Source organism: Trematomus bernacchii, unplaced genomic scaffold, assembly GCF_902827165.1.
Source record: "Trematomus bernacchii unplaced genomic scaffold, fTreBer1.1, whole genome shotgun sequence".
Taxonomy (NCBI): Eukaryota; Metazoa; Chordata; class Actinopteri; order Perciformes; family Nototheniidae; genus Trematomus; species Trematomus bernacchii.
The window spans coordinates 148783-165904 of record NW_022987683.1 but is presented as its reverse complement, the minus strand read 5'-3'; the positions used below and the strand labels follow the sequence as shown (position 1 = coordinate 165904).

Below are 17122 nucleotides of genomic sequence, written 5' to 3'. Positions count from 1 at the left end.
ATAGGTCCCCTTTAAAAGAGGTGGATAGAGATATTGGTGAGCATCAGAATTCAGCAGATTTATGAAATTCTCAGAACTCTGACCTCTGGGTCTGGAAATTATCTTAAAAGACTCAAGAGGCGCTTTCACACCGGAGTAATTTCCCCCCCGAACTAGGCCGATAGGGGGGGGAGATTTGGTTTCACACCAAAAAGGATCTGGGCCTAGTCCCTAGTTCGCGCGAACCTTTTCACCCCCAGATAGTCCCTGCTAGAGAGGTAGTACTTAACTGCGGAGGAAATGGTTCGTGGGTGTGTCGGCCACACTAACAATTTCTAATTGGCTGGGCGAATTGCAAACCACGCCCCGTAAAACTCTGAAAAGTTTTGTGAAGCCGCCATTTTTTTTGCTCGCAAGTACTTTGTGTGAAAGCGGCTAAGGAGGACACTCATCGACAACTGGCCAATAATTGGTGCTGGATACATTGTGCCATCTTGAGGGCCAGTATCCCATGGTCAGTATGAACTCTAGCTTTCACCAACTCATAAACAAAGATACTATTAGGAATTATTTTATGTTGAATGACTGTATAACCACCCAAAAAAATAGAGACTCTTGCAATCCTGTGCAATAAACCTGCAATGTGAGATATAAACACTATCTGCAATTTGTACGGCGCTATAATCCCTTTAATGTAGAACATACTTATTTTTATAAATATCCCAACTTATATTCTTTTTAGGTCACAATACTTCAATGCCATATATGTCACTTAGTTTACTGAAATTGCTGCTTCTAATTTTGTAGCTATGGTTGTGTACTTATTTGTCTTTTTTTTATTTTGTTACTAATGTATGCTTTACTTTTTGATTATTTCATGTCTCTTTTTTTTAGCTGCTATTCAACTTTTGCAGAACTTCTTTATCCTTTGACGATGAAGTTGCTCTGTTCCTGCATTTTGGATTGATTTAAATTGTGTCTGACTTTCTTTATTACTTTATTAAATATAGCAAAAGACACATTTGTGTATTAATCATTTATCAGTTTCTCTTAAGGGAATTTAAATGCCCACCACAATGTAATCTGCGTAATCTGCAGTGGGTGGAAAACCAAGAGAAACTGTCTCCTGGTCAGAATTAAGAACTGTTACTCCCCCTGGTGGAGGAACATCTGTCATAAGAGAAGAAAAGTACATCTCAGTATCTTTACATATCGCTGCGTATATATTTGTTACATTAGATCAGTTATTAACAGTCACACTTACGGTCGGACTCTGGTGCTGCTGGAGTGTTCTTTCCTTCCTCAAGGCACGGGTCAGGGAAGGGATTTGATACATCATCATATGCCTTGGTAATAAGAAAAATATGTTTTAATTTGAAATAGTAATGAGTTAATTAATCATACCTTATTCACAATAGTGTATATGACAACATCTATTTGTACTGTAATGTTTTAGTTATTTAATTGTTTACCTCATCATCAGAGCTACCCATTGCTGATACACTCTCAGCCATCCCACACTCTCCAGATTATTCAAACAGCTTCTCACTGAAAACATTGAAAAGAATCCTGTAACAGTGTAACACCATCTACTCCAACAACTATGTAACACAAAACTCACAGTGGCTAAAAACAATCAGCAGACTATATGAGCCATGAAGGAAAGATTAAACGTGATGAGTTAGGAACGGGCAGGACTCTGACCCAGCCCAGCCCACAACAATTCGTGCCATGCAGCGGTGTAGTGCTATTGGTTTAAGGACCTGTGCCACCTGACTCGTGCATTCGTGCATGCCCACAGGTTTTGTTGTTTGAGAATGTTATGTAACCACTGTCACTTAACAATCTCCAGCCAGAATCAACACAATAGGAAAGTCAGTAAACCAGTTTGCATAGTTCTATGACTCATTGTGGGTGATTCTTACAGTATCTGCTACCCACACCTTCACTTCATGAATCCCTGTATCATGTGAAGGCAGGAAGAATGATAAACCTTATGCTAAATATTAGCGAAGATATATTTACTTGTAAGTTAAAACCACACGTTTGAATTAGCGCCATTGCCTCTTAGTATGCAACCTAAATGATAATGTTAAATTAAAGGAACAACATATATATCATTCATATATATAAATATATTAAACATATTCATTCATACGTGCACGCCGTCAGCCACCCTGGACAACAGGTGTTATGCCCGCCGAGACATGCATGCACCTCGCGGGAGCGCGCACAGCATAAAGCGAAAACGCCCAGACATTTCAATAATTTGTACGGCAAAGTACGGTTTGGAAACGATATAATTTTCTTTTTGGTTCATCAATGATGATAAATAATCTGAAGTCTATAGTTTATGAACATTAAGAGTCATTAATATTTTATTTCCTTGATATGATTGGTCTAAGTTTGCAAGGTTTATTTGATTAAGCTTTCATTATTTCTCAGGGCGAACTCTTTTGTGTTCTTTTCGCTGTGTTTTTAAGCATTTCAGACAGCTTTAATAAACTGTTGTTCTAAAATGAGGTTTTTAAATGTGAAAAAAACAATGTAACATCCACTCTGTCAAATAAAGTATGTGCTGATAACACCATTTGATTCAGTTTGATTTGAAGTGTCCTTACTCTAGAAACAAAGTTAGGCCTACTATGTGGATGCATTATTTGGCAACGCTGGTTCTTTGCATCCTCCTGTTATTCCAGCCAAGATGAGTGTTTCCCGCGAGGTGCATGCAAAACACGGCACAACACCTGTTGTTCTGTGATTTTTGACAACACACAGATGGCACGTACCAATTGACTCAATCTGTGTAAGGCCAGGGTAGTGCTATTGGTTTAAGGACCTGTGCCACCTGACTCGTGCATTCGTGCATGCCCACAGGTTTTGTTGGTTGAGAATGTTATGTAACCACTGTCACTTAACAATCTCCAGCCAGAATCAACACAATAGGAAAGTCAGTAAACCAGTTTGCATAGTTCTATGACTCATTGTGGGTGATTCTTACAGTATCTGCTACCCACACCTTCACTTCATGAATCCCTGTATCATGTGAAGGCAGAAAGAATGATAAACCTTATGTTAAATATTAGCGAAGATATATTTACTTGTAAGTTAAAACCACACGTTTGCATTAGCGCCATTGCCTCTTAGTATGCAACCTAAATGATAATGTTAAATTAAAGGAACAACATATATATCATTCATATAAAATGTAAATATATTAAACATATTCATTCATACGTGCACGCAACAAGATGAGTGTTTCCCGCGAGGTGCATGCAAAACACGGCATAACACACCTGTTGTTCTGTGATTTTTGATAACACACAGATGGCAATTACCAATCGACTCAATCTGTGTAAGGCCAGGGAAAGCCCAACATGAAAACTAGCTATTTAGGGGTCTTAAAGAGAGAATTTAAACAATAATTGACAAAGAAAGTTTTGCCTACCTTTGTTGATTAACCATGTTAGAAATGATACCTTTTCTTTTACCTCGGATTGTTTAACTACTGTAGACTATATGCAATATTTTGTCGAGCCTATATCTGTCCTGAGTCAGGTTTGCCGATGCCAAACCTTTTCCAGGGCATCTCCTTTTATATTCCTAGTGCAGTAACTTTCTGTTTTGTTTCCCAGGCAGGAACGATTATAGTTTCCAGTAAAGTGAAACTTATGGTTGGTCTCCTGCTTTTCAGAGGGGCATGTGCAATAAAAGCCATCTCTGAGTTCCCATCACATTGCTGACATTATTTTAAACATATTTTACATGGTTTGCATCAACTGTTCAATGATCGTATTTGACTTACTTGTGTGTGGAGCTGTTGCAGTTGGCCTGTTTTTTATTAAATTACATTACACCTGATCTTTCTTTCCAAAGTTGTGCAAAAACAGACACTCAGCAGCTGAAGTTACTCGGATACTGAGTGTCTGTTTGTCTGTGTCCATCTTCCCTCGCACAATGTCTCCCTCACTGCAATGAGTAACAATGTAACTCTCCACCTCACCAGCAGGGGGCCCCAATGCAGAGACAGTGACTCCCTGCTGATCTGGTGGTCTGCACAGGCAACACGTTCTCACTCCCAACCCGTCACATGTTGATGGTCGGTCAGGGCCCCTCCCCGTCACCCTATTACGCACAGGGTACCCCTTGAGCGTCAGTTTTCAACGGGCAGGGCGTCCCATAGACCTCCCATAGCATTGATAATAGACGCCATGAGAACGCTCTCCGGCAAATGCTCTACCCCGACGGTCGGTTGCTATTGTCAATATTAATATAATCATTATTTATTTTTTAATAGTCACACTCGATTTCGCCGATTTTCTTGTTGCCCCAGCTGGTTGACACCTCTTTTAGCAGAAACAAAGGCTACATTAATGTATTAAATCGATGTTAATCCATGTGTGTGGTTGTGGAATTAACGGACGTGCCGTTGTGCGATTGCGTTGCCAGGCAAAACTCTAGTTTACAAACTCTTCAACTACAACCCTAATTATATTTAACACTAGAACCGCCAGAGGTTTTTTTATACCTAAAACCGCCACCTGGGTCAAATTGACCCGCTATTAGAATGCATTGATTTTCAAGGTAAAATGTTCTTTTATTGAACAGTGAGTTTTGATCGCACAGGGATGAAACGTATACCAATAGAATCTGTGGACTCTCAGCTTTTCATATGACAGGGCTCGACATTATAAATGGCCCGCTGGCCCGGAAGCATTATTTAGACACCCCGGCCAGCATAACGTACTTTCATCTGACTTCATATTGACAATTTTTAACAACATACAGTAGGGTGCTACATAACACACTTTCAGGAAAGGTTACGGACTGGAAGACTTTAATATTTTATTGAAAAAAAGTTACACACAATAAAAAACAGCTCTGGGTCAAATTGACCCAATTGGCGGTTCTAGTGTTAAAAACATTTTAGAAGGCCTCACGAAATGCTTTAATGTAAATTCAAATTCAAATGTGAAGGAATGTGTGTAATGTGGTGATTGACATTATTCACCCACGGATCTATGGGTTGGGGTATTGTTCCACACGGACATTTTTGTTAACCAGACTTCCTGTTTACCCCGGTCTTCGCTTCCCGGGCTTGAAGCTGTTTACATGTTGTTCTGATGCTAAATAAAAGTCTAGCTTGTACCTTTGATGCCCCGCCTCCGACTCCCGTCTCTCGGCACTACAGTAATAACAAAATACATCCGTCATAAACAATACCGGAAACAGACGTAGGCAAGATCCTCAGCTCGGTGATTTGGATGTTTTAGCCGCAATGCAAGCTGGGATATGATGTTTATAAGATGTGAAATCCGAAAACATTTTTTAAAAATAAAATAATACTTTATTCCGAGTTTGCTTGCTTTTCTCTTTGGAGGTCATCACATAACGGCATTGTAATACACGGTTCGGCTGCATTAAATATTACATATCTGCCGTAGTTCGCTAGAGCCCTGATGAGAAGACTTCTGGACAAACAGGAAGAACTGCCGCCGAAACTGAATATGTGACATGGATCATAAATATATCAGCAATTAAACAACATCTTCAATTTCTCTTCACAATATAAGTCTCCTTGCAGTATCAATACTAATTCGGCTGACTTTTATATTTGATCCAATTGGTAGATAGGCTATATTTACACCATAACGGTGCACAGCTGATAGAGAGGGACACCTAGTGGTTAAAGCACGTTATTATGGGGGGTATACAGATAAATATTAAGCCTGACAAAGTACTAATATATTGCTTTCCTGCAATGTTAACTACTGTATGTTTAAGCACTTATTTGAACTGATATTATACATATGTATTATACTCTTATAAGATGTATGTAGATAGTATAAGAAATGTGCAGAATACGACAGTTTAATGGTGGAGGTATACACACATATTGATAGATGTCTTGTAATGCACTGTTGAGGAACCTGCGACCCAAGTTTTTCATCTCCGACCTTGTCAGGTATTGAACATTCAATAAATAAAGAACACAGAATTATTAAATATAAAACACAGAATGTGTGTGATCATACTAAATGATTTACAAATAAACACCACTGCATATTTAAAACTGTTACACATGCTGCTGTAACGAAGAAATATCAACCTTTTTCTAACTCAATATCAAGCCACACTTATTGTGTTTACTTCTTTATTTTAAATCCTTATTAGTTTGTCTGTCTGTGTCTCCTATTAATATCTAATAATACAAATAATAAAATTCAATAACGTGCTTTAACCACTAGGTGTCCCTTTCTATCAGCTGTGCACCGTTACGGCCCGTCCACACAGCAGCGTTAAAAAAATCTTGGAGGTGGGCGTATCTGAAGCTTGGGGATTTTTTGCGAGCAAGGCACCAACAACCAATCACATGAATCTCCCGCCCCCGACATACGAAGCAAAAAAGTTTGAAGTAAACTGGATATAAACTCCCCAAACAGGCGAAAACATACCACTGTCTCTGCCACCTCCCTCCATGCCTGGCTCCTCCGGTTTATATCCCGGTAGGTAAATAGGGACTGGTCATAAAGCACCGGGTGATTCCCTACCGCTAATTTCTCCTCCATTTTTTGGAATATGAGGAAATTACCGGCGGTATGTCTCTCCCAGCATACACGCCGTTTGATTGGCTAGCGCTTGAACTGTCAGATTTGCATACACGGGATTTGATTGGCTGACGCTTCCACCTCAGCTTCAAAAGTTGAACATTGCTCAACTTTGAATCCTGAAAATCCTGAAAATCTCCGCTCGCCTGCCCACAATGCAGTTCGGCGAAAAGTGAGGGAAAGTGACGTCACCCCATTCAAAGTGAATGGGCAGAAGCGTTTCAAGATTTTTTAACGCTGCTGTGTGGACGGTCCGTTATGGTGTAAATATAGCCTATCTACCAATTGGATCAAATATAAAAGTCAGCCGAATTACACCAGTACAAATAGATGTTGTCATATACGCTATTGTGAATAAGGTATGATTAATGAGCTCATTACTATTTCAATAAAAAGAAAATTGTTTATTACCAAGGAATATTATGATGTATCAGATTCCCTTCCCCATCGTTTCTGGGAAACAAAACAGAAAGTTACTGCACTAGGAATATAAAAGGAGATGCCTGGAAAAGGTTTGGCATCGCCAGAGAAATGCAAACCTGACTCAGGACAGATATAGGCTCGACAAAATATTGCATATAGCCTACAGTAGATAAACAATCCGGGGTAAAAGAAGAGGTATCGTTTCTAACATGGTTAATCAACAAAGGTAGGCAAAACTTTCTTTGTCAATTATTGTTTAAATTCTCTCTTTAAGACCCCTAAATAGTTTTCATGTTGGGCTTTCCCTGGCCTTACACAGATTGAGTCAATTGGTACTTGCCATCTGTGTGTTATCAAAAATCACAGAACAACAGGTGTTGTGCCGTGTTTTGCATGCACCTCGTGGGAAACACTCATCTTGGCTGAAATAACAGGGGGATGCAAAAAACACAGCACAGGAGGCCTTTGCGGGAGCAATATAAAGGTTTCACTATAACTGCATTTTAAAGTCAGACTGACAGTTAAAATAGTTGTGGTTAAAGACAATTCACATTTTATCATGTTATGCACCTGATTTTTCTAAAAGTAATAACATACTACTGTATAAAATATACTGACATCATACTTCATCTTAAAGCTTGCGGGGGCTCTACGCTTCACTTTTAGTGCCTAAAGTAATGACCATAGTACCCCTCAAAAAGGGCCACCAAAATGTCTAAGCAAGTCTGGTTATTAACAATTATTAATGATAATTAATATAAATAAAACTGCTAGAATTTATAAAATCATAATTGATAACCTGCAGAGAAAAAAAATATATATGTATAAATGTTCTATTATTTATTTTATATATTATTTATTATGTATTATTATATTTGTATAACTTAAATTACATCAAATCACCTCTTGGGAGCACCACGTTGTATACAAGGAAAATGACAGCCAGTTTATGAAGTCGCATTAAATAGTAACAAGAAGTTTACTAGACTGTAAATAAGGATATCTGATTACTACCTGTTACTGTTAACAGGAAGACCATGTCTATAGCTAGTAAAAGTCGAAGAATATTTACATTTTTGGATAGTAGAAGTTGGCAGAACTCACTCTTTGACAAAATATTAATATTAAGACAACAAATAAAAAACACACAAAAACTAAATTAAGAATTCAGACACAAATGTATTAATTGAAATAAAATTGAAATAAACTAAATAATAATAATCATTTTATTGACCAATGAATTGTTTTAAATGCAGTGTCCTTTATCCACACATGCAAATAAACCACTATTAGGAACTGTAAATTATTCATTAATAGTGACAATAATTATTATCAAACCATTATTTTTTAATGTGTAAGTTTATTTCAAACACTTTAATGTGTCGTAGAGAAGGATCTCATCCTTAATCAAAGATATTTCTATTTTACAAAAAATCAAGCAAATGTAAAAGCCTACTCCCTCCTCGACTCCACCGCACACGTTTAAGGAATCATGATGTTCTTCAACGATCGATTTCCGGGTCAAGTTGAGGATGGATATTGGGATAAACCTTGTGAGTTTTCCTGATAAATCAGTAGACAGATATGATTGTGTTGTCTGTGTGTGGAGATGTTTGATGATGACAGCAGCAATGGACTGCAGAATCCGTCAGTACACTGTGACGGGAGCTTCAATTGGGACAACTGTAGTTAAACATATTAAGTTGTTGTCAATTGCAGATAGTTGCTCTTCTTAATTCACTTTGCATGTCTTGAGGCTATGGTTGTGTTTTAAATTAAATTATTTACTTTAAAAAAATGACAGTGCTAACAGTCAATTAACAATTGTCTTTAATTGTCAGGTCCAATTAAGAAATGTTTAAGGTTCCATGTCTTTATGTTTTAAAAATAACAATTAGAAAGAGAAATCCTGAGTTTAAAGTAGGTGTTGTTGCAATTCATGTCCACTAGATGTCAGTAGTCTGCTGGGGTCCATGTTCAGAATGAATAGGTAAAGGACAGTTTTCAGTAAGACCATGTGATTGATTTCTTGAACAATGATATAACTGGCTGAATGTATCTTTAACACTGTTAAAACAATGCTCAGGGTTGAACACAGGTCAGTCATTTATTCATTATTGTCAACTCGGCTGACCTGAAGATGAAGATAATGAATGACATGGACCGACTTCCCCTTGTTGTGTTTCCATCTATACTTTCTTTATCCAAATGTAATCATGTGTTTTTAATTAGCAAAATATACAGTTATGGGACAAATCAACACAAAAACACTAGAAAGCAAAACATGCACACACATCCTTCAAAACATTCTTTACTTCTAGTTTCTTGTTAACAGTTTAAATTCAACTTTAAGTTAATCTGAATGTCTCTCACTTTCAGAGTCTGAACCTGTGATTAGCCGTGGATCAGACTGGATGTATGTGGACACAGCTAGCCTCAGCAAACTGCAGTCAGCCAAGCAAACCAAAGTGACTTAATGTGGCCCACGGTAAACACACACACACACACACACACACACACACACACACACACACACACACACACACACACACACACACACACACACACACACACACACACACACACACACACACACACACACACACACACACGATTCATTGCAGAGTTGCACCTGTTGTCTTGTTTTTACATTATTTGTTGTATTCAGAATCCTAAGATTTGAGATGAACAACATTTTTTAAATAATGGTATTAAAAAAAGATGATTATTAAAAAAGAAAGTATATTTAAACTATATAAATAAATGAGGTGATGATATTTCTGTTTACTTTAGAAGTTATTATACACTATGCTGTGATTCTGATCTGGGAAACATTAAAGACATCCATAGCCAGTCTGCAGATGTGGTCTCTTTATTGAAATAGTAAACAGTAAGTATACATGTTAACATTATAAAGAAATGAACAGTATAAAGAATGAATGGTATTTTTTATTACGTAAATATAAAGAATCAGATACTTCACAGAAACAAAAGATTAGAAGATCTGAGTAAAAGAAAGATCATATATGATGCTGTTACTTGTTGACAATAGCACTTTTATATTGAATGATCTTTTAAGTGAGTAATACATGTAAATATGTGATATCAGATTCTTCAATGACAGGAAACAAAGTGGTTATAGATTTTGAACAAAGACAATTAAATGTCAAACTGGATTAGGTAATAAAAACAACCTGAAGGATAACCGACATGTTGACATTTAGACTGGAATATCTTTTAAACATAAAAAATGCAACAAAATAAATATTCACAAAAACAATACCATCTTTATATCATCCTTAAGTTGATTCAAACCTGTTGTCATGTTTACATGTTGACATGCTGAATATGAACTAAATGATCCTTTAATTGATCTAAAAATGTTAAAAATGTGGCATTTGAAAATGAAAACTAACAGAATACATGTTGAGTAAATATTATAACATGAACATTAAAATGTAAATATTTGGAGCTAAATACTTGATTGGAATACAAAGAAAGACTTTCAGGTTTTTGGTAAGGCAATGCCATATAGCACTCAATAAGGTAAGAACAACATTCATGTGTAATCTACATGTTGACATTTAGATTGAATGATATGTTAAACATTGAAAATGTAAATATATAAATGAAACAAAATAAGAATAGATTCTAACTCTCTGGGAAACGGTCACATGTCAAACTGAACTTGATTACAACAGACTTTCTGTCATGTTTACATGTTGACTGTACCACCACTAAAACACAATGATTCATTCACTGATTTAAAAATCTAAATGTGTGGCTTTTGATGCAGCTCAGAAATGAAAAGACAACAATTATAAATGTGTCAATAAAAATGTAAATAATAAGAATCAGATACTTATTTGAAATACAAATAAAGACATTGTATAATCTTGATGTTGACATGAAGACTGAATGATATTTTAAAACATTACAATTGTTAATGTGTTTACGACAAAAGCACAGAAAAACATAAAAACAAAAATGTTTGCATCAGTTACTTTAAGGAAATAATTTGATTAATTGATACTACAATAACAACCAAAAAAAGAAGTAATTAAAGTATGTTAATCAAACTGAAACGTTTACAAATTCCTTGTAAGTTGTTGTTGAAATATATGGTCAACCTTGCCATCTCATAAACAGCATGTTACTTTGTGTGCTTCTCTTCATATAAATCAAGTGTAATCTAAATGTCCATGAGAGGATGATGACTGTAATGAGGAGGACGGGACCCTCTGTGAGCACGAAGCTTGTAGTTTCTCATTTGATATGAAATGACTCTTTGAGGCTTGCCTCTGCTTGCTCAGGTGTGATACGTTTCCAAGCTGCAGGAATATCAGCAGGCTTTGCATCGTATGCTGCTGCAAACTCTTTGTTGAACTTTGCCAGTACATATTTCCAGTAGTCTGATGCCTGGAGGCTTGCATCTGGTGGGATTTTCCAGTCCGGATAGATTTCTTTGTAACGCTTGTAAGGGTGCCATTCATCTTTTGTAGCACTGCAGCTAAAACCTTCGTCACTGTTCACAGAGGAAGAGCATATGTCAATGCAAAGTTTTTCTGAATCACTCCATCTGTATTGACCCAGACCCTCTGGACGATGAAGTGAAGCGAAGTGCTCAGTGTGGGCTCTTCCTCCTGCCTCACAGGGTGCTTTGCAGAACGGACACTGTTTACCACATCCAATCAGTGTGCTGAAAAGCTTGTCCTGAGGATTCACATGAAGGCTCTGTAGTTTAGTTTGGATGTTTGTTTTTTTAAACTTCTCTCTAAGAGTGTGTGCCATCTCTGTCACACACTCAGTGAGCCTGTGAGCAAACTGTTCCTTGTCGGCCTTGTTCAGGGTCATGAATGCCCCAAGAGCATCCTGGGAAATGACCAGTTTGTCACCAAGTTCCTGACAGACAACTTCAACAAATGACTTTAAGTTGCCACTCTTTTCTGTTTTAGCTTTCTGGATAGCATTATTTATGCTGTTGACACATGACTGGAGATGTGGATCCTCAAACATCGTAGACCCATTTGAGAAGCGTTCCAATATTTTGTTGAGTATCCATTCCTTCACATATTTCTCATAAGAGGAAATAAAGCTCTCATACTTTTTAAAGTCATCCTCTGAGAGCAGATCCAGTAAAAGTGAATACTGGAAGGACATTCTTGTGCTGAACTCCTCTCTTGTCTTCATTTCACCAATGATATCAGGACCCAGGGAACGGTTGACAAAGTCTTCGACTGCAGGCTTCAAGCATCGGTCTGTGAATTCTTCTGCCTTCTTCTGGCACTGGTCTACATTATGGAACACGTCTTTGAAATCATCAAGAAACTTTTCTTTGTTTTCCTTCAGACATCTGTAGGGATCCTTCTTTTGGAGGAAATCTTCATGCATTCTCTGAAACCTTCTGGCTGCGTCTCCACAGATGTGCTGTTTCAGAGAGACTTCAAAAGTGATGTCTGTTCCAACATCATGATTGTTTTGCAGCCTCTCATCAATCATGTTTAAAATCTCATCGATGTAGGTATCATGGTAATTACTCTTTCTTTGCACTTTGTCAGTCACCATCTGTGAGCAAACTGCAATGAGGCTGTCAGTTGTTTGTTGTACAGCCTTTGCATTACCTGGTATGTTTAACCACTTTTTAAATGTGTCTGCACATTGACTGAAGAGTCCTTCAACTGTATATTTAAATGGCCCCAGTCCACATTCTCTCAGGCTTTTTTGACTTAACAAATCCCTTGCATGACCTCCCTTGGTTGATAGATTTGTTCTCAGGCGGTGAGACACACTGGTGAAAATGTCCTCCTCCTTCATTTCTGTAAAGGAAAGTTCCTTCACTGTTTCAGTCCACATCTTTTCAAATTCTTTGTCCAGCTCTTTCTCTTTCATCTGGACTTTTTCCTTTCGGCATTTGCCAATCAATGCACAAACTCTGCCCTCTAAGTCCTTTGTGTGGTTCTCCTTGATTTTATCAAGTTCAGTCATCCCCTGTCTGATGTCGGCTGCTGCTTTGAGTTGATTAAACACAGAGCTTTCCATTTCTCGTCGAAGGCTCTAAGCACTGTTTTTAAACTCCTCTCTGTATCCTTCAACAAGATAGACATGACCCTCTGTTTGCTTGAAGTACTGGTCCAGATTTTCAAGAAGCTTTGTTTCCCATTCAGACAGCTCTGTCAAAACTTTGTTTTTCAATAGCAAATGAAGTTCGGTCATGTCAGATATGTTAGATTTATCAGCAGGTGTACCGAAGTTGGAGATTCTTGTTTCAGCTTGTGTAACCCATGTGAACATTTCTTTTTTGAAGTCCCATTCCCATTTGTTGAATTCTGTGCACAGCCTCATGTATGCATCAGCCACGAGACTGTTTCTGAAGCTGAAGATGAAGTTTTCATGTTTTACTGCCGTCCACAGGCTCTTCATCCACTCTGTAAACTCCAAGATATTATTAGCTGATGATCCACAACTTTCCAAAATGTGGATGATGTTCTTCTTGAGCTCATAGACAGCCTCGCTGTAGCCTGCATTGACTGGTGCCATCGGTGGGTTTCCATTCCAGAGTCCAGGAATGTACCAGTTTCCAGTGTCTGGACTGTACTCCATCACATCAGTGAAGCTCGAGTACTCTTCTTTCTTTTCCATTTTGGCTGCTGCCTGGGTCATCTCGTTTAACTGTTGCAGGAGCAGTTTCCTGTCTCGCAGGTTCTTGTCATGGGCTGAAACATCAGACACATTCTGGTGAACAAACTGACATTTGGGCTTCTTTTTGCCCACCTCTTTCATCCTGAGGAAAGCGTGTACAACTATCTGTAGGATGTCCTTCATTTCTGTTGAATTCTCCATTGAAACATTGATGATGGTGATATCACTCAGCCCCACAACAAGTGTTGCAAGCTCATTGTCGTGCTCGTGGCTATTGTCCAGTTGTGCGAGCTCTGGTGACTTTAAGCCCTCAGTGTCAATGATCACCATGAAGTCACAGTTGAAGTCTTTTCTGACATCTTCATTGATTTTAATCAGCAACATAAAGGCACCTCGAGTGCATCGACCACTGCTGACTGCAAACTGCACTCCAAACATGGTGTTGAGGAGAGTGGACTTTCCTGTGCTCTGAACTCCAAGAACTGTGACTACCAGGATCTTGTTCTTAGGAGACACCAAGTCATTGAGCTGAGAGAGAACGTCAGTCACCCATCTGAGAGGTATGTTGGATGCTTCTCCATCTACAAGCTCAAGTGGAAATCCATCAATCATTAACTCAGCACATAGCTTGGGGAGATGCTGTAGTTGTTGACGTGCTGCGTCTGTTTCAGGAAGGGAAAGGGAAGCTTCATAGATCTGCCCCATTTCACGGAAGAAGTGTTCAGTCCCTAATGAGCTGTTGGAAAGTTGTTTGTCAATCTCCTTGATCTCCTCTTTGTTCTCAGGGTTTTTGCATTTTTCTTTGTACTGCTCCCTGAGGTCAAAGAGTTTTTCCCGAGACACGTTATCGAGGTTGATTCGCATCCATTTCAGGAAATAGCACCTCTCAATCCCTGGGCTTGATATTGCATTGATGAAACATGTCATTGCCTTTGAGATGTCATGAGAGTTCTGTTCTTCCCAAAGTTTGGTTTTCTGTAGCTGAAGATCACTTTTGTACTTTTCTATATTTTCAGACCCAACTTGCCGAAGTCGCAATTCTTCTTTCTCCAAGCGAGTAAGGTCCTTCCATATTTGGCCTTGCAAGGGAAGCTGAACCTCTTTGTATTTAAGAATGTCTTGAATTTCTGCAGTGATAGCATCTGCATTTTTCTTCGCTGTCTGGCACTCAACACAGATTCCATGTTTACGGGCAATGTCAGCCATCTTCTCAATTCCCATCTTCACCTTTGTGTTTTCAAATGCATTGCTGACTTTTTTCCGCAAATCTTTGACAAAGTCTGCATCATTTATGTGCTTATCTTTCAAAAGGATGTTTCTCTTGGTTAACCTTAACTTGGTTGCTACCTTTTTTACAGCATCTAATTTGAAATCTTTGCTTTGACGGTTACCCACCAAGAAGATCTGTGCCTTGTGGTTTTGGTTGGTTAGCAGCTCACACTCAGAGTCCAAAGCGTCAAAGAACACAAAAACTGCTGCAGATGTCTGACACAAGAAAGAAAATTGTGTTTGATATGAAGCAATGTCCCCACGAAGGTTAGCTACAGCAACTGGCTCGCTGAAGACATCCATGTTTTTGTTCCCACAAGGGAGGTACCAAGTCATTTCAACCAATCCACTGGATATTCTCCTTGGACTGTCACCACCCTCCATGTTGGAGTGAACAAAGGTGTCATGGTACTGCTGAGAATTGCTCAGAAGCTCATTGAGGATCTTTGACTTGGACAAGGAGCACTCACCCAGTCTCACAAAAGATATCATTGGAAGTTCAGAGACAACAATTCTCTCTTCAATCAATCCCTTGGATTCTGAAAGTGACTGAGGTCTGTACTTTTTAACAATGTCTCTCATGGCCCAAAGCATGAGTGTGCACTGCTTTGTGTCACAGTTGGGAAGCAACAGAGGCACGGAAAACTGACACATAGACATTTTGAGGGCCATTTCCTGCTGTACAAAACCATCAGAGCACAGGAAGAGAGCAGTTATAATATCAAGGGGATTCTGTCACGGCCCAAACTGTGTCCCTGTGTGTCCCTGTGTGTCCCTGTTTGTTCCCCTGTGTGTGTGTGGAGGGGGTGTGGTTTCCCTTGCAGGCAGCAGCCTGATTGCACTCACCTGGCCGACCGGCTCAGCTGTCCCTCATCAATCCAATCAAGACACAGCATATCTACTCCAGTCTCCCAGCAACTCACCGCCAGATTGTTTTCTACACCAGTGGTATTGCATCCTCCTGGCTGCTCATTTCAGTTATCCTGTCTGCGTGTTATTCTGTACTTTTTGTAATTAGTTTCTCCTTGTACTTCCAGTACGATCCCTCAGCCATCGGCCACCAGAGCTTCCAGCCAACCTGCCTGCTTCTTCCTTCACCATACCTGCCTGCCCTGTTCTCAGTCCAGCCTGAACTGCCTACCTCCACTCCGGACCTCCATAGTCTCCAAACCCGCCTGAGTCTCAGAACAATAAACCTTTTAAACATCTCCAGTCATTGCCTGCGCCTGGGTCCTGTTTAAAACATAATCCTAACAGAACAATCTGGCCACCATGGACCCAGCAGGCTCGGACCCAATTCGTGAGGCTCTCTCCAACCAAGGCGTCCTCGTGGGCCGGCATGACCAGATGCTCAGAGAGGTTATGGATAACCTTGCATCACTAGCTGCCAACGTAGCACAGATGGGACATCACCTCAACCTGGTTTCAACTCATCTTGCTCCGCCTGCTCCTGAAGATCCAGCTCCCCCACAAGAGTTAGCACCGGTTCCAGCCCAGCCCGCTCTCCCTTCACGTGAGCCTAATATTCCCACTCCAGAGCGGTACGCAGGTGCCTTAGGGACATGTAAGTCTTTCATAATGCAGTGTTCTCTTGTGTTTGAGCAGCAGCCGTCTACTTATGCTAACGACAGAGCTAAGATTTGTTATATGATAGGTTTACTTACAGGTAGCGCCCTAGCCTGGGCATCAGCTGTATGGGAGAGTCAGTCCAACCTTTGTAATTCTTATCCAGAGTTTGTAGAGGAAATGAAGAAAGTATTCCACCACCCCGTCAGCGGTAGGGACGCTACTAAACGCCTCCTCTCACTGCGACAGGGCTCCCGTAGTGTAGCCGAATACTCAGTGGAATTTAGGACCTTAGCTGCAGAGGCGGGTTGGAATGACACAGCGCTTCAAGGGGTTTTTCAAACAGGGCTAACTGATTCGGTTAAGGATGAGTTAGCAGTGAGGGACGAATCAGCTAACTTGGATGAGTTGGTCTCTCTAGCCATAAGACTGGATAATCGCCTTAGGGAGCGCCGTAGGGAAAGAGCCAGCCGATCTCCTGGGTCACTCCACTCTCGCCCTGTCTCGTCTCCTCTCGCAAGATTCGGGTCGGAAACTTTCCCAAGTCCCAGTGCCCCATCTGAAGTCTTTTCTCCTCTCCTGTCTTCAGAGGAACCGATGCAGCTAGGCAGAGCCCGACTCACTCCCCAAGAACGTCT

General features: G+C 39.6%; 2 protein-coding genes and 1 pseudogene across 2 annotated transcripts in view; all 3 read right to left on the bottom strand.

Annotated features, from left to right (window-relative positions):
- Window positions 1-3519, bottom strand: part of LOC117487737 — a 32223-nt pseudogene extending 28704 nt beyond the window's left edge.
- The window catches only part of LOC117487736 (up-regulator of cell proliferation-like), a gene marked incomplete in the record, with an annotated part of 233858 nt that overhangs the window by 206620 nt on the left and 10116 nt on the right, over window positions 1-17122 (bottom strand).
- On the bottom strand, window positions 13065-15578 carry LOC117487694 (up-regulator of cell proliferation-like). The gene has a single exon (XM_034136339.1). It carries the CDS (start codon window positions 15576-15578, stop codon window positions 13065-13067), a length of 2514 nt encoding a protein of 837 aa, XP_033992230.1.

Coding starts and splice junctions, on each gene's coding strand:
- LOC117487694 (XM_034136339.1), bottom strand. CDS start 15,578: ATGTCTATGTGTCAGTTTTCCGTGCCTCTGTTGCTTCCCAACTGTGAC.